At 41.8% G+C, this 18,488-nt stretch overlaps 1 protein-coding gene across 3 annotated transcripts; it reads right to left on the reverse strand.

Moving 5' to 3' along the window:
• On the reverse strand, window positions 1,052-17,333 carry LOC100156248 (serpin B8). 3 transcript variants are annotated; one of them, XM_003353447.4, is made up of 7 exons: window positions 17,182-17,333; window positions 12,703-12,880; window positions 10,181-10,318; window positions 8,257-8,374; window positions 6,560-6,702; window positions 4,919-5,071; window positions 1,052-3,319 (listed from the first exon to the last, which is right to left on the reverse strand). In XM_003353447.4, the coding sequence occupies exons 2-7, from the start codon at window positions 12,868-12,870 to the stop codon at window positions 2,915-2,917; spliced, it is 1,125 nt and encodes a 374-aa protein (XP_003353495.1). In that variant the 5' UTR covers window positions 12,871-12,880; window positions 17,182-17,333; the 3' UTR covers window positions 1,052-2,914. The 3 variants fall into 3 exon arrangements, with proteins under 3 accessions (XP_003353495.1, XP_013844085.1, XP_005652751.1); XM_013988631.2 differs by lacking the exon at window positions 17,182-17,333 and adding an exon at window positions 13,494-13,630; XM_005652694.3 differs by lacking the exons at window positions 10,181-10,318; window positions 12,703-12,880; window positions 17,182-17,333 and adding an exon at window positions 9,197-10,153.

The raw sequence follows: 18,488 nt of genomic DNA on the forward strand, positions 1-18,488 counted from the left end.
TTTCTTTTTTGCTTTTAAGGGCCACATCCACAACATATGGAGGTTCCCAGGCTAGGGGTTGAATCAGAGCTACAGCTGCTGGCCTATGCCACAGGCACAGCAACACAGGATCTGAACCGTGTCTGTGACCTATACCATAGCTCACAGCAACACCAGATCCTTTACCCACTGAGTGAGGCCAGGGATCGAACCCACAACCTCATGATTCCCAGTCTGATTAGTTTCCACTGCGCCACAACAGGAACTCTGAGAAGGTAACTTTAACATGGGTACTAAAGCCTGAGGGTAGAACTCATCCTACTCTGAAATTTGAGAGTATTTCAAGGTAGGACGAAGGGGAATGGAAACAGGTAGGGGAAAGGAGCAGTTACACCTGGCTTTTCTGCCTGCACGCCCTCTAGCACTGAATGCAGGTTATACACTTTTCCATAAAAAGCAGGCTTCTCAATTAAGCTCGCTTTTTGACAGAGAGGGCTATTGAATAAAGAGACCTACCTATCACAGATACAACAGTAGGGGTGACACAGGCGAGCTGCCTACATCAATCATCAAAATCATCCATTACTAGATAGGGATGGACAATCAAAATATACAAAGAACTGTGAAGAATATCATTGCTTCCTATAGCGAGGACATAGTGACACTCAAAAACATTGATCTGGAAGAAACAATTTAAACAAGAATGTTAACTATTCTTATGGGTATTTTTCAGCTAATTCAAGAACGTATTACACATGCTCACATGCAAAAATGTTTGTGAAATTTTAAACATTATTGCAAAACAAAAGAGAGAGGGACTTGGAGAAAAAAAAATGGTCATCACTCAGGAGTTAAGAATAAAAAATAGAGAAAAGTTGAGCTGTAGATGATAAATTCAGGGGCCCAATACTTGATGTCCATGCATTTTGAACAGTAGGATAGGAAGGGAAGATATTATTAAATAATTTGTACTGTATTTCATCAATTCTAAAATGACCTCACCTCTAAAATGCATTATTTCATTTATTGCTAAGGAAATAAAAGCTGTGCCAACTGAATTATGATACAATACTTCATTTCACTTGAATTTTTATTTATAAATATGTAAAGAGTTCCTTCAGGTGCATTTAGATATATATTTTGTTAGATCTTATTCTTGTTCATACATAAAATGCAATATTTGCAAAATAAGTTGCAAATAACCTAAAAACATATTAAGAATCTGGGTTTTTTTAAGTGCTTATGGGGCTGAAAACCAAAATGCTCATTTTTTATCACAATATTTATTGTGCCAGCAAGAACTTTGGTATGTGGACATTACCAAACATGAGCAAACATAGTACTATTGTCTCTGGGATTTTCTTCCAAGCCTCAGACACTTTTTCTGCAAGTTTTGATGTTGGTTTGTGATAGGTAACCTTAAAATACAGCCTTTCTTAAGGTCCTGTAAATCATGGTCATTGCTTTGCAAGAAAACTGGGAATTGCATTCATTCCTCCAAACCTGGATATTCACTTCTCTGTTATCAAGTTCCACATCACTGTTTCATTTCAACAATTTTTAGCATTTACAATAATTTTTTTTCAAGGCCAAATAATAATATAATCTTTAAAAATTAAAGGCAACTATACAGGACATATATAGCACCAATAATAACATGAAGTGAAAAAATATAGACACTTGTGACTAAAAACAGGTATGTGTGGACAATGACAATTACATCAAAACATATCTTACTTTCAGAGGTGTGAAAATGTAAAAAATGGGTCTGATTGTGAAGTACAGTTTACTATTGAGCTTTTCATCAGATTGTTTTTATCTTCATCTGTTCAGTATTGAAAGAAGCATGTTGACGTTTAAATTCTATCTTCATTATGAACCTTACCATTTTCTATGTCAAATGACAGCATTTCTCCACTTGAATTCACTCCCTTAAAGTTTACTTTTTCTGATAGTAATAGCTTGACTGCTGCTGCCCCTTTGTTTAAATTTTCCAGATATATCTTCTCCTTTCCCTAAAGTCATAAAGTATTCTGGTACATTTTCCTACGAAACATATCAAATTGTCTTTTCTCATTAAGTAATATTTCAATAATTGTTTTCTTCTTTTAAATAAGGAAGTTGTCCTAGCATACTGTGTTGGGCTGGGTTGTCATTTCTTTATCGACCTCCAATACCAGTTCCATTCTATTTCATATTTTCATCTATGAATAAGTATATTTCTGGACTTTTTATTCTGTACAATTAATCTGTTTGTTTACTCCTATTTAAACACCACACTATATTTATTATCAGAGCTTCATAATAAGTTTCAGCATCTAGTAGAACAGGGCTCTTCAACTTGATCTTTTTCTTTAGAAATGTGTTATATATGTTCAGCCTTTTGCTTATTCATATACATTTTAAAATAAACTTGTTAAGTTCCAAAGAAACATTGCTGGAATGTGGATTAGAATTACATTAAATCTATAGAACAAGTAGTGGAGAACTGACAATTTTTTAACTTAAGGACTTTCTGTGATATGAAATAGCTCTATTTATTTTGGTCGTCTATAACGGCTGTCAATAGCTCTTTATAACTTTCGACATAACAGTCTGGCTTATCTTTTGCTAATTATTATTCCTAAGAACATTCTACTTTTAGTAGAATTACAAAATTAATTACATTTTCTAACTATTGCTCCTGAGAGGCATAAAAATGCAATTGACTCTTGTCTTGTAATGATAGTTGCCAACTGTGTACTACTATAGCAGGGATTGCGCTAACCTCTTTATCAACCACTAATCCTCGCAACAACTCTATGAGGTGGGTCCTATGATCATAATCACACTTTATTTTGGCATTCAAACCATAGCACTAATTTCGTCCAAGGGAATTTAAAGCAAAGCAGGTGGTCAGAAGCGAAAAGAGTGCATGAACAGCAATTGCACCTCTTTATGGAGAAGAGAATCTGCCACAGAACAAAATGCTGTTGGTTTCAAGGTGCCTGATGAAGAAAAGAAAAGGGTGATCTGCACAAAATCTTGGTTCAATTCTGCTGCACCGGGAGTTCCTAACCACAGCTGTGGCCGCGGCTGCCTCGGTGCCCTCTTCATTGACCTCTACAAAGCACTTGTGCATGACCTTGGACACGGGCACGTTCTTCCTCACTGACATTCCAGAAAAGTCTGCCTTGGCTTCTTCAAAAGCATCAATCATTCCTAAACTTCGAAGAAAAGCCTCCAAGTCATAACTTTCCTCTAGCTTTAATCTGGGAAGAAAAACTTGAACTTTATCCTCAGTCAACTTTTCTGGATTTGTCCAGGCTCTGAACTTCTCATATGTAAGTGCTTTTTCCACCTGAAATAACAAAACGTTAAATCTTAAAAGCTGGAGGACAATAGCCTGATACCCACTCACCCACCCACTCATTAACTCCTCCCCCAATGACCTACAACTTGATGGTGAGCTCTGGTCCAGGGTAATCTACATGGATATTTCCTCTTATAAACACACCAACGTTTTCCCTCAAATTCTTGCACTTTCCCTGTTTTATGGGTACACAAGAAAAAGCGGCTAGAAAACACATGAGACAAGGATTGGGTTTTATTTTTAACTATCAGTACCAAATTCAGTTGAAGTAGTTTTATTGTTGCTGTTGTTTTTTTAGAAAATTCCTGTAATCAATTAAATTCATTCTTGTGATACACATTACCATGAGCTTGAGAGATTGTTTGACGAGTGAGACAAAGAGCAAGGCTCAGAACTCTAACGAATAAAAGAGGGGGAAATCAGGGGTCATCTGAACTTCAGGAAGGAAGACATGGCTTCTAGGGAAGGAAAAGGAGTGAGAGGAAATTCAACAGGACTATTATTTCTGGCATCTTTGTTTGCCTTCTGCCAGCCCTAGATTGAGCTTTGAAACCTCCAAGGCCCAGCACATTCTATTTATCCACAGGGAAGAAATAAAGGAGGAAGAAGGGGCTTCCATTTGCATGTCCCCCCTTCCTCTAACACCTGAGATCCAGGTACATGCTCTTCTCAATGACAGTTGTTTGGATGTCAGCTCTATTCCTAGATCCTCCTAATTTTTTTAAGTAGCCATAATAGAGTTTATCCTTGACTTATGGCAGTAGCTTCCTGAGTCCATAGAGAAGCCAGGGAAATCAGACAGACCCTACCCTCACAAAGAGTGCTCTTGGGCACTGGTGTGCTAGACCTGGCACTGGTGTGTTAAACCTTTGGTAGCCTAAACTCTACCATGGTATGAGTATTTACACCACAGGAACTGGCAAACATTATTCAGGAGGACTTCCCCTATATCCTAGAAAGCCAGATGACCAGCACACTATTAGTTTTCTACCTCCCACCCTACAAATTACTTTCTTCCATCCTGAACCCCTATTTTCTGTCACGAGGAAATGTCCTTCTCCTGTCTAAAATAAAATCCTTGCCTGCAACTTAGACTCTTGCTTCTCAAAATTGGTCTCTGACCAGCAACATCTGCATTATCTGGAATCTTTTTAGAAATGCAACCTTTCAGGCTATACTTCCCCCAAATCAAAAATCTGCATTTTAACAAGATCCCATTAGGTTAATATGCACATTAATGTTTGAGGAATAGTGCCCAAATCAATCCTTATCATTTTCCTATACTTTTGTTCAGGAATCATTGGGCTCTCAACTAGTGCCTCCCTTCAGAATAAATAAGCGTTCTTATATTTTGGAATTCTCTCTTCTTAGCTTGATAAAAATTTGGCTATTCTAGCATTTCCACTCCTAGATGTATACTCAACAGATGTATACACATGTTCACCAAAAGAAATGCAATGGTGTTCATTTAGCACTCCTTATAATAACCCTAAATAAGAAATTCCTCAAATGTTCTCTGGTGGATGGGCTTTAAAAAAATGAGCTCAGGCTGGATCCAGAAACTTAGGCGCAATGCCAAGGGCTTACCACGGCGAGATCAGTGTTGTCATCAGGCAGCAGAATGACCATGCTCAGCTCCTCCCCCACATAGGGCAGCTCCAGAACCTGGGCATGCACCTCATCTACATACCCCATTTTAAATTTAGCTTGCTTAAACATCATCTGCACTGTCTTCTTCTCCTAATAAAAATACAAAATTAAAATCAAAGTTCTGAAAAAAATGAGCATGGTGTACTAAAATTGCATAATTCACAGAACCCCTAGGTACATATAATTATTATTTCTGTGCATTTATGCTGATATAAAATCTTTATTATTGCATACTAGTGTTGAGCATAACAATCTCTTGTCCCAGCAGATCAAGTATTACCAGGTGGGAGGTAATAAATTGATAAATATAGAGAGAGACAAAAGTTCTATTTTCAGAAGAAATTGTGTTTTTTCTTTTTGAGAAGATGCATACAGAAGCACTCCCAGGGACCTTTCAATAAAAAAAAAATTACTTATCAAAGTTAAGAGGAAAATCAACTAATATTCAAGTCTTTGGGCTGAAAGATCTGGTTAGAAAAGGTATATAGGCCAGAGGGAGTTATACTTTTATTCTGAAATGTTACTCAACTATATAATTGGCTTTATGGCCTTGCTTTTCTTGGAAGGGAGACCTTGACAAGATGTCTAGGATACATGGTTTTTAAAGCTTGCATCAAGTATATTCCAGACTTGTAAATTTTTGTGCAATACACTATCATCAAGTGGCTGGAGGTCAAATTCCAACTTAATAGTTATTGACACCAGCCATTATCATCTTCCAAAGTGAGAAAAAGAATGTGTATATGTGTGTGACTGGATCACTTTGCTCTATAGTAGAAATTGACAGAACACTATAAACCAATTATAGTGAACAAAATAAAAATCATTATAAAAATTATTTTTAAATTAAAAAAAATTTAAATCAAAATGAATGGAGAGAAGTGTTTTTAGTTAGACATTTAAGTCTAGAAATCAAACATACAGCATGATGACTATAGTTAATAGTGTATTGAATACTGGAAGTTTGCTAAGAGGGCAGATTTCAAGTGCTGTCATCACAAAAAAAGATATGATAACTATCTGAGGAGAAGTTATTAATTAGCTTGAACAGAGTAATTATTTCACTATGTATATGTATATCAAATCCTCATCTTATACACCTCAAATATATATAATTTTTTATTTCTTAAAATGATCCAAAAATAAATAAAAACAAAGACGCCCTGAACATTTTCTAACTCATTTTTTTTGTATTCAGATTGTATAGCCATGAATTCTAAATCAAGAAATAGTCATAGTTGTCATTGACAACTGCAAGAAAGTCTCCAACTGTAGACAGTGATAGTACAAGACAAACATAATTCCAAGGTGTAGAAGAAATTTTCTTTCAACCCAAATAATAGGACCAGAAATAGAAGATCAATTTGACCAAAGATACAAAAACAAAACTCTCAGTATAACAATTATTTTAGTTTATCTCTTTCCCATTCCAATGAAAGATATATAGGACACATGAAATTCATTTAAAAACAAATTAAGTGTGAAATAAATTGCTTATATTTTCTATGTATTCACAATCTTTCTCAGCGTAATCCTTTAGAAAGCTACATTCAGTAGATCTGCAAAACATCTGTATACCTGGTTGGTTTTAAAGGGCATCCCCCTTGTGTACTTCCTGTCAAATTGCTTGTTCCACTTTCCTTTGAAATAGATGGCATTCACGAGGACCAACTTAGTCAGAGGACCGACTGTCCCAGCACCCAGTATCTCTGAAATCTTACCTGAAAGAGCATGAAAGAAAGTTACTGCTCTCAGAGGGAAATAAACATTCTTTGACAAAGGTCCTCTTGACACAGAAAGCCACATCAGGGTGATGGTATTTCATGCAGTGCACACACACAGCATAGTGTTTGTCCTTAAACAATATTCTTGATGCAGGCAGGTCAACTATCATTTTGCCCTCAATTTATAGACGTGGAATTTCAGGTGCAGAGTATTTGCCTGGCTCTTCTGCCAAGGTCACAGAGGTGGCAAGTGGCTGAGCTGAGAAAATAACCCAAGCATCTTGAGTCTAACTGAAAGCTTCTTGACCTTGGCACCTATAGTTTCTCAGCCACACCACTGCTAGCACTGTCGGCCAGATAATTGTTTCTTGTGGGAATGGTCCTCTGCATTAAGATGCTTAGCCAGGATCACTTCCCCCAGTTTGACAACCCAAAATGTCTTCAGCCACAGCCAAGTGTCTCCTGGAGGTTGACTCTGGTTAAGAGTCATTGCTCTGTGCCAACCTTCAACTCTCATTTAGGTGAAGAGAGGATTCTGAAGGGTGGGGATAAAGACCTTAAAATGGGAGCAGGTGCTTCCAGAAGGGAGGGAATGGGGCAAAGGAATTAGGGGGATGTAGTCCAGGAGAAGACGTGGGGTGCTCAGCCTGATGAGAGGAAGGATGTGGGAGGCTGAGGAGGGGAGGTGGGTGTAGGGAGGGTGAGGTGTGGAGAAGCTTCTAGCTTCCCCACTGACTCAGTGCTGCTGGGTCAACTGGAAAGGCAAAGACCACTATTCTCATGATGGTCATTGGCTGTCACTGTCATCGTGGACATTGGTGCCTCCTGACACACTGGATGTACCATAAGACTGAACAGATAGAAAAATGCATGCTGGGTGGGTGCATGAAGAAAGGAGTGATTTAACCTCCCCTGTTGAATGTCTCTAAACTGAATGTTGGGTATTTAGAGTTCCAAAAAGCATGTCCATTTTCTCCACCCTCTGGTCTAGAACTGGCAGAAGTACTTCAGGTGAGACTGAATGTGTCCAGACAGGGGACCCCACATGCTTCTCATTAGCTGCACCTCCAGAATCTGGAGCAAATTCAGAAAAGCAACCTTAGCCACAGCCAAGTTCAGAGGGAAGGAGAAGGCTGTGGATGAAACGAGGGCTGCTCACATCACCAGTGGGAGATGACATGAAACGCCGTCCCATCTGAGCTGTAATCTACATTAGATGTCCTTCTACCCTTAAAGCACAACATCCTTCCAGATAGAAGACAGTAAACGGCACTAAAGAGGAAGAATCGGCAGGGGGGGGCGGTTCCAGGACAGTCAGAGGGGAGGCCATCTGAGTGACTAACACCAGGTTTAAGAACTTTTCAGAAATCACCACTTCATAAGCCCAAGAAAAATATCAGATTTGTATTACTGGCCAAAAACCCAGCAAACACACACAAACAGGCCACTGATTGCAGGGTCACAATGGCAAGTCCATGGAGGTCACATCCCAGGCAATCTCAGTTCTCTCTCCCTCGTTAGGCCAAGTCTCCTGAAATGAAAACCTCTCACCTTCTGTCTTCTCCTTCACCCAGTCGTTTATGTGTTTCCTGCATTCTTCAGTGTCTTCAGCAAAGGACAGCTCCTCCAGGTCTGCCTCATAGAAATTCTGGCAGGATTCCTTAAAAGCCTACAAATGAAAAATACCGAGTTTGACCATATTCTATTCAGCAAAGATTCCTAAAAGCATGAAAACATTTTTTTCTTTTTCTTTTTCTTTTTTTTTAAGTGATTAGATTTATTTGGGTGATTAATTAATTCAGTTTGTCTAGGACCTAAATGCAGTCATTTTTTTTAAATTACTCAATGAATTTCCTTATATTTATAATTGTAGAAAACATTTTTTTTCTTAATGTATTTCTAGCATAAATGCTTGCACAAGCCACCCTACATTTTCAACTCATTTATGCAATTAATCAAAATGTATAGACTGCCAACCTTGTGTCTGGCACTGTGCTAGGTGCTGGACACCAGGGTGAAGACGTGACATTGGACCTGAGGTGGCTCACAGTCTGCTGAGAGAGAAACATCTACACAGACACAGATGAGTTAACAAGATGTTTGGAGAATATGGATGGTGACAGCCACACTCAAAACAGCCTATGAACGTTCCTGACACTTAAACTCTATATTGACTTTCTCTTTGATTTTGTCTCCCCCACTAGGTGGTCTGACTCTGTCTCACTCATTTTTTTGTATCAGTGGTACTGACCACAGTGTCTGAAGTGAACTTAGGGAATGATTGAGAGCCTCCATCGTGGAACTAGATTATCAAGAAGTCATACAGGTCTCCTAGGAGTGGAATCTCTGTGTGTATGTGTGTGTGTGTGTGTGTGTGTGTGTACATGGGAAAACAGTGGCAAACGGCAAGGGACAAGCCACAAAATGTAAGTTGGGGTCAAATCAGGAAGGGGCACTACATGCAATACTTTAAAACCCAAAGATAACTCACCTCATGAAAACTTGTTTTCTGATATAATGTGCCTGGCAGTTGGTTCCCATCCTCCACCCACTTCCTGTTCTCAAACATTTTAGCTTCTGCAGAAGAAAGAAATTGTAGAGAGCAGGACCCAAGCAACTAAGAAAAGTAAGGAATGGTTCCCTGTGTCCTCAGTAATCCCCAGTTACAGTATTCAGAGATCAAGCCGATATTAAAAAATGTGCTTATCCCAGAAGACCTGCCCAAATGAAGCATCCAGAATCATCTTCAGTGATATTTAAGCCCAGAGGAGGTTCCTCCATAGGGTAGCACCTACTAGCAGCCAGGACAGGGCTATAGCTGAGTCTTACAAAATAATCCTTGGAATTGCCCGTCGGTAAGTGGCTGAACTTGCCCTGATTATTTCATTAGTCTCAAGACAGCATCACTCTGCATATTATGTGGTGTAATTTTTGGACCTCACTTACTGAATATTGGCAGGCTTTTACTGGACTAGGGAACACTGGAATTACATGCTGCAATAAATTGGAACTACTAAGATTCAAAACCTCATTTTTATGAACAGATTTTAATTTTAGAAAGACTATTCTGTCAGTAGTGTGGAAGGACCAGGCTGGACTTAGAGAGATTAGTTAGGAAACAATTAAAATAACAGTGTAAAAAAGAGTCTGGACCCAGCAATGGCATGGCAATTCAGAAGAGGAGGCAAATGAAATGAGGAGACCTTGAGAGGCCAGCTCCATGGCAATGATCCAACAATCAAAGACGAGTCTGGGGAGATGCAGCCACTAAGATGGGGAGAATCAGGTATGGGTACAGGAGGATGGACAAATTGAAATTGACATTAGGAGCATATATTAGCAACCGTCATTTTTAAAAGGACATAAATCAGAAGTGTATTTCTAAGCACATATTTAAGGCAGTAGAGCTATATTTTATCTCTGCTCTGTGATAGTTTTTCTGTTTTCTTTTCATCAATGAGCAAGCTCTACTTACTGGCAAGAAGTCACATGTCTTTTCCCCAAAGAGTCTATTGGCAGTTCTAAGCAAGCACTGGGTGGTGGATTTGTTCATTTCCTTTAGCAGTGACTGGAAACTTTGGTGAACATCTCCAACTCTGTTCAAACAAAGTGCCTGGTAAGAGAAGACAAGAACGCCGGCTTTTAACATGCCATTTTCTCCCCCGTGAAACTATTTCCAAAAAAAAATTTTTTTGTACTGAAAATCACAGAGGATCCTATTTTATTTTCTGGCACACCTGTGGCATGTGGAACTTCCTGGGCCAGGAATCAAACCTGCACCACAGCAGTGACAACACCGGATCCTTAACCATTAGGTCACCAGGGAACTTCAGAGGCCCCTATTTTAAAAGGAGTTTGGTTTAATTGTCTGGCACCGGATTTCTCAACCTGATAGTACTGACTTTTGGGGCCGCATACTTTGTTGTGGAGCCTTCCTGTGAATTGGATATTTAGTAGCATTTCTGACCTCTGTCCACTAGATGGCAGTAGCACCTCTCGGTTATGAGAGCCAGCACTGTCCAGACCTTATCAAAGATCCCCTAAGGAGGCAAAATTGCCCTCAGGTGGAAAGCCCAGCTCTAGCAGATTTATCTGTGCCAGGAAGGCAGTGCATTATAACTCAGCAAATAGAACAGAACAAATAGCACAGGGAACTATATCTAATCACTTGTGATGGAACATGATGGAGGATAATGTGAAAAAAAGAATGTATATAAATGTATAACTGGGACACTTTGTTGTTATAGCAGAAATTGACAGAACATTGTAAATCAACTATAATAAAACTCTTTTTTTTTTTTTTTTTTTTTTGTCTTTTTGCCTTTTCTAGGGCTGCTCCTGCGGCATACGGAGGTTCCCAGGCTAGGGGTCTAATCGGAGCTGTAGCCACCAGCCTACGCCACAGCCACAACAACGCAGGATCGGAGCTGCATCTGTGACCCACACCACAGCTCACGGCAATGCTGGATCCTCAACCCACCGAGAAAGGCCAGGGATCGAACCCGCAACCTCATGGTTCCTAGTCAGATTCGTTAACCACTGCGCCACCATAGGAACTCCATAAAACTCTTTTTTTAAAAAAGAACAAATAGGAGTTCCCGTCGTGGCGCAGTGGTTAACGAATCCGACTAGGAACCATGAGGTTGCGGGTTCGATCCCTGGCCTTGCTCGGTGGGTTGAGGATCCAGCACTGCCGTGAGCTGTGGTGTAGGTTGCAGATGCGGCTCAGATCCTGCGTTGCTGTGGCTCTGGTGTAGGCTGGTGGCTACGGCTCCGATTAGACCCCTAGCCTGGGAACCTCCGTATGCCACGGGAGTGGCCCAAGAAATTGCAAAAAGACAAAAAAAAGAAAAGAAAAGAAAAAATAGGTAGCTGGAATGACCCACAGACTACAAGAATATGCAGACATAAACATGAAAATGTTTCATGAGAAATTCCACAGAAGTCCTCCAGACCAGACTGTGATTTAAATGTCAAATCAGAGTAAGAATTAAGGCTGCTCCTGTATTCCAAACAACTCCAGTTCAAAGCCTCACTCCTCCAGTGAGCTGTAGGAAACAGTCAAGAGGGATTCAACTATGGCTATGGATGCACTTTTTGGGGATGTCTCTGCATCCTGATATCAGTGGGAACATGATGTGCATACAGCTATTTTCTGGGACACTTTTGCCAGAGAGTCAAAGAAACTAAGACCCAAAACAGGAAGCAACTACTTCCCTAACGTAACATCCACTACTTTATCTGTAGCTAAGGTCACCGATAGCCCATTTTGAATGGATCAGATTATACATTCCTTCTAAATAACTCCAAGAGACCTTAGTCCCCACTTGCGTCGCATTCTTCCTCCACTCATGCATAATCGGACACCAGAAACTACCCATCCAACAAAAAGTGTATTTAGGAGTTCCCATTGTGGTTCAGCAGGTAACAAACCCAACTAGTGTCCATGAGAATGAGGGTGCGATCCCTGGCCCCACTCAGTGGGTTGAGAATCCAGTGCTGCCATGAGCTCTGGTGTAGGTCGAAGTAGAAGCTTGGATCCTGAGTTGCTGTGGCTATGGTGTAGACCAGCTGCACCCTCATTCGACCCCTAGCCTGAGAACTTCCATGTGCCATGGGTGTGGTCCTAAAAAAAGGCCCCCCCCCAAAGCAAAGTGTAGGTACACAGTTGTATTTCAATTCAAAATATAATGTTAGCAAAAGTTTAAAATACAACAAAGTTGAGATTTTTTATGTTTTTGTGGAAGAGAATTATAGTTCATCCTACTTATCCAAGATGCAGAAAACAACATAAAGACTAGTTTCTCCCAAGAAAACAAGCAGGAGATTCTGTCTTAGACAATTCACCTTCCTCCCCATGTCTGCTTTCTCTCCATCACCACTGTGGCCCCTCCCAGCTCCCAGCCTCATCAGCTGGTGTGAGGTATGAAAAGGCCAGCTCTGTGGAAGCACAGAGGAGGCATGCCCTTGGTCTTCCTTTGCGATGGGCATGCATACCTGAGACATCTGGGCCTCTGTGTTTCCTTTGGCCCCCAATAAGACCATGGCCAGGGCGGAGGAGAGGCTCAGGGGAGACAAGAACACATTTCGCAAGTTGTCCTCTTCACTCAACATTTTTAATAAGTTGATGGCAAAAGTGCCATTTGCTTCACGGAGATCCTCCATTGGTGAAGGTCTGTATCAAAAAACACAACACAGAAGCACATCAGCCAGGCCCTCCATTAAGTCACCTGCTCATTAGCATCCCTGTCTATGGACACCAGGTGTGGCCAGCAGCATAACTGCACCCCAAACATCCGCATCTGATCCCTAAGACTTGTGACTACATTATCTTCCAAGGCAAGAGGGACTTTGTAGACGTGACTGAGTTAAGGGTCTTGAGATGGAGAGAGAGTCGCCTGTGTCATCCAGTTGGCTCAGGGTAATCACAGGCTCCTTGCTCCTCGCTGTTACAGTTGAAGACATTTTAGAGAAGAAAAGGACAGTTCATCACCCATAATGCCGTGATCCTATAGGCTATTTTTTCCTATGCTGTTATATCCTCTTTGAAATTTGTATATGTATTTTTAACTCAAAATTGCAAAGCTACACAAGAAAAATATGTTCCAGTTTGGAAAATTAGCAAATAAGCAAAACCAAAACTACTGGAACTCCACCTAGAGATAAGGGTCATCACCCATTCTGTTCATTTTTATAAACAGATGGGCCATCCTGTGACCTTTATTCTTCCAGTTCCCCAGTGGACCAGAAGGGCTGCCTGCCACAGTCTTGAAAGTGTATTCCTTTACCTTGGAGAGGGTGGCTTTTCTGACTCTCAGCGGCAGGAGGGGGATATGGAGCAAATGGGTGGGACAGGGGTAGTGGGAGACAACTGTTTCAACCAGAGCGTCTCTCCTGGTGAACAATTTCTTTGAAGCTTCCTTCTAAGATATTTTTTTCAAGAGGAGATGGCCCTGGTGTAAAAGAAATAAAGTGTAGTGGAAAAAAAAAATAGGGTGAAGTTCACACTCTAAATATAGAACAATAGCCCAAACCAATGCGACTTCTTTAATGTTTGAAAAATGTATGAAAACATCAACCATGAAAAAACAGCAGTGGCGCAGTTTAACAACAGTGCTCTATAACTTCATTGGTCATTTATTAGAGGACAAAATGTCAAGTTCCTCCCACCTACACCTTGGCAATCTCTCCAGAGCTTTCAGCTACATGGCTTGAACCCAAGGGCAACAGGGTTAGAAGGCTGATGTGTCTGCAGTGGGCGAGTCTCACCACAGGGCAGAACCCACCACACATTTCCTCACCTTACACTTGAGGATGTTTTAGGAACAACAAAACAAAAAAACCTAGGAGCCAGGAGGGGTGTTCAAACTTCAGAGCACTAGGCCCACCAGAAGGTGGCACCAAAGAGACTCAAAAAAGAAGAGAATTGGGTAAATGAAGATGGGAAATGAATGACAAGTATAAGTTTGAACTTGATCTCACCTGAACATAAGAGCTTTGGATTGTGGACTTAAATTAAAAAAAAAAAAGCACAACATGAGAGTTGTGAGTTAAGCTTTATTCAGGGTCATACTGAGGACTAAAGACTAGGCTCTCAGATAGCTTTGAGGAACTGCTCCAAAGAGGTAGTGGGGGAAGCCAGTATATCTGTGATTTTGGTGAGGCAATGCCCGCAGTCAGGCATACATCTTGGTGAAAAGTTCCTGACAATCATGACGATCAGGTATCTCAGTAGTTGTTTTAGTGCTTTCCTATGTAGAGGAAGATGCAAGAATCTGGTTTCACTAAACATTTTTTCCTGTGAGAGTTCCTGTTGTGGTGCAGTAGAATCGAAACCAACTAGTATCCATGAGGATGTGCGTTTGATCCCTGGCCTCGCTCAGTGGGTTAAGGATTGGTATTGCTGTGAACTGTGGTGTAGGTCGCAGACTTGGCTCAGATCCCGAGTTGCTGTGGCTGTGGCATGGGTCAGCAGCTGTAGCTCCAATTCAGCCCCTAGCCTGGGAACTTCCATATGTCACAGGTATGGCCCTAAAAAGAAAAAAAAAAAAAATTCCTGACATATCTCTACCTAAGAAACTTGTTTTCCCAAAGCACAAAGTGCCTCATCCTGTCTCTTGTTCTGAATTCTTTTCACAGTGCACTGTAGGTCAGCTAATGACTTGATCCTTGTAGAACTGGATGGTGGGCAACATTCTTTGTTTCACAGGAGCCAGGGTGAGGCAAGTATAAGCTTAGGCTGGTGAGTGAGTGAGTGAGTGAGTGAGTGTGTGTGTGTGTGTGTGTGTGTGTGTGTGTGGTTGTCCAGTCTGGCAAAAGAATGAACTAGAATATCACATCAATTTCATCTTTACATTTTAACTGCTCTTAATTGCAAATGTCTGTTTCTGCTTTCTCCTATCATTCCTTCTTCCTCTCATTTGCTCACCTCCATCTATCTCAACATCTAGGTGCTGGTCAGCAGCAGAGTATTTCCATTAGCATCTCCTCCATAGCACTGACACACCTTCACACACAGTCACAAACAAGTGCACCTCTCAGATGTGACCCAGTTCACACCAGTGAAAAGATTTGATTCCCAGCCAATAAAATGGCATTAAATTAGTTGTCTTTCTACAGATGAACCATCAAGGTCAGGACAATTAAATACTATATTCAGGTCTCATAAAAAAACTAACAGATTCACCCAAAAGAGCAAGCCTTCTGCTTTCAAGTAGTTGTCCCTCAGTATCCACTGAGGATTGGTTCCAGGACCCCCTCCAATGCCAAATCTCAGGATGCTCTAGTCCCTTATATAAAATGATGTAGTATTTGCATCTAACCTACAAGCCTCTTGTCCAACCTGTAATCCTCTTGTACACTTTAAATCATCTCTAGATGTTTTATAATCCCTGATACAATGTAAATGCTGTGTAAATAGTAGTGAAAGGAAATAGATTCAAATTTTGTTTTTTGGAACTTTCTAGAATTTTTTTCAAATATTTTAAATCTGCCACTGGTTGACTTTGCAGATGCAGAACCACTGATAGAGGGGAGGGCCAACTATATGCAGCATCATTCTCCTGGTGGCTTTGAATGCCTTCCTCCACTCCTGTTCCACTCCCCAACCCCGGACACACACCCAGAATGAATTTGTTCAGAGTGGGCCATGAATCACAGGAGGTTTATTTGAGCAGCTAGCTTGGAATGAGGAAGGTGCTACCTTCCATTTGAGATAAGTGGAACATACCTTTCCCAGGGATCTCATAAACAAGACAGCCAAGGGATGTTGGTAACCATAAGTAGGAGACTTAAAATGAGTGGAGGTTCTAGATGGAGAGATTGGGAGCCATCAGCACCCTGATTCCAGGAGCTTCTAAGTGAATGGATGAAATTACTTAGAATGTACAAATTGGTGGAATAAGGGGGAAAAAATCCACCCTGTTCTAGGGAATTTTTACAGGTAGAGAGAGGAAAACGACAAGGGATTGAGACCAACAATCAGGGATGTTCTTAGGGAAGCAGGGGCAGGAAGTGGCCAGAGCTGGAGGAGGAGGACAGGAGGGTAGCACCCAGGCTGGACCCAGGAGGAGGCCATTTGGGCTAGAAAATCCTGGACAGAGAGAAGTAGGAGCCAGAGGGCTGATAAGTACCTGGAAAGTGTGGAATTGATTCAGTTAACTACTGTGCCTGCGGAGGAGGAGACAAATCAGAATATGGGTTTGGGGTTTGTTTTGTTATTTGTTTTTTCCAGCTTGAGCGGAAGCAGGCAATAAAGAACAGATGAAAGATGTGAAAAAAAGAAAAAAGAAATGCAATAAATATGTAAAGAAAAAGAGAGGGAAGGGAGGGAGGGACAGAGAGAAGGAGGAAAGAGCAGAGGAGAGAGGAGAGGTACACCCAATAAGCTGGATCGCAGAGGGAACTCGCAGAGGTGCTGGAAGTGACGTTGACCCAGCACATCCCGGAACTTGCCCAAGGCTCCATAGAAACTCTGGGCTAGACGGCTGCACCCTGCGCTGCCCCCCTCACTCTCCCAAAAGTTTCCACAGCCCAGGCTTGGATTACAGGCCGCGCCTTCACTTCCAGCAAATCAGTCGCAGCACGGTGGCGTCAACAGGCCCTGTGTCACTCCCACTCCGGGGTCCACCCTCTGACCCAGGGCGGGTCTGCGCACCAAGCTCCTGCACTGGGTCCTCGGAGCCTGGGCCTCGGAGACTAACCTTAGAGCCCCAGACAAAGCGGGCCAGGGGGAAAGAGTGCCGGGGGGTAGAGGAGAGGGGTCCGAGGCGATCCCAGCTCCGCAGCCCTCCTTCCTGGATAACCGCCGCCGTCGTGTTCCTCTAGTCCTCTCTACGCCCATTTCCCCGCCGCCCCGCTCCCACTGTCTGTCTCTGGCCTTCCTCCCTCCCTTCTCCCCAGGCTCGGCTGGAGCTCTAAGCTAGAGGCGGTCGCTTTGGGAATCCGAGGGTTCGAGAGCCCTCCCAGCCCGGGTACCTGGGAGATTACTGCTGCTGCGGCGGCGGCGGCGGCGGCGGCTGCGGCTGCTATTCCAGTTTAGTGCATGCTTCGCCTCCGCTTTGATTTCGGGCAAGGCTTCCGGCGGTGACTCAGAACACCAGTGGGAGACTGCAGCAGGCAGTGCAATCTCTGATTCCTTCATCCCCAGGCCAGACCCTGGGTGGAGGCTGTGCCTCGCCGGCATCCTCTGGCCTAGGCCTGAGAGCCGAAGGCTTGGCGGAGGAGACAATTGCCTGGTCCTCAGAGGGTGTCTGGGGAAGGCTTTACCCCCTCGGAGACTGGTTTGTTTTCCTGGGTTAGCATGTTCGGTCTCCGTGTTTAACGCATGTATGGTAGAGTGTTTTCAAAACTGAGACTCCACTTTGAAAATTAACTAAAAGCAAAACCAGAATTCCTAAAGCTAGTCGTTTCCAAACTATTTTGGTAGGACATCCTTCAAAACAATTTTCGAGCAGGCGTTACCGATATCAAACACGAATTTATAGGTGCGTGTTTTAATCTTAGAGTAAAGCTTTGAAACACCTAATTTGAAGACCCATTGTGTGCGTCTGTGTGTGTGTGTGTGTGTGTGTGTGGTTTTTTAATCAGTTTATTTTTTGTTTATTTTTTATTTTTTAAATGATTTTTATTTTTTCCATCATAGCTGGTTTACAATGTTGTGTCAAATTTCTGCTCTATAGCAAGGTGACCCAGTCACATATGTGTGCGTGCGTGTGTGTGTGTGTGTATGTGTGTGTATACATTTCTTTTTCTCACGTTATCATGCTCCATCATAAGTGACTAGTTATAGTTCCCCGTGCTATACAGCAGGATCTCATTGCTTATCCAGTCCAAAGGCAATAGTTTCCATCTATTAACCCCAAATTCCCAGTCTATCCTCCCTCCCCCTCCCCCTTGGCAACCACAAGTCTGTTCTCCAAGTCCATGTGTTTCTGTTCTGTGGAAAGGTCCATTTGTACCGTACATTAGATTCCAGATATAAGTGATATCATATGGTATTTGTCTTTCTCTTTCTGACTTACTTCACTCAGGATGAGAGTCTCTAGGTCCATCCATGTTGCTGAAAATGGCATTATTTTGTTCTTTCTTATGGCTGAGTAGCATTCCATTATGTATACATACCACATCTTCCTAATCCAATCATCTATCAATGGACCTATGGGTTGATTCCATGTCTTGGCTATTGTGAATAGAGCTGCAATGAGCATGTGGGTGCATGTGTCTTTTTTTAAGGAGAGTTTTGTCTGGATATATGCCAAAGAGTGGGATTGCTGGGTCATATG

Source organism: Sus scrofa, chromosome 1, assembly GCF_000003025.6.
Source record: "Sus scrofa isolate TJ Tabasco breed Duroc chromosome 1, Sscrofa11.1, whole genome shotgun sequence".
Lineage (NCBI taxonomy): Eukaryota > Metazoa > Chordata > Mammalia > Artiodactyla > Suidae > Sus > Sus scrofa.

Excerpts from the sequence above, each read along its gene's own strand:
- LOC100156248 (XM_003353447.4), bottom strand. The coding sequence starts at position 12,870 with ATGGAGGATCTCCGTGAAGCAAATGGCACTTTTGCCATCAACTTATTA. Across the intron at positions 8,375-10,180 it reads AGACATGTGACTTCTTGCCA|GCTTTTAAGGAATCCTGCCA; the intron begins GTAAGTAGAGCT and ends TTTCATTTGTAG. Across the intron at positions 3,320-4,918 it reads ACAACACTGATCTCGCCGTG|GTGGAAAAAGCACTTACATA; the intron begins GTAAGCCCTTGG and ends TTGTTATTTCAG.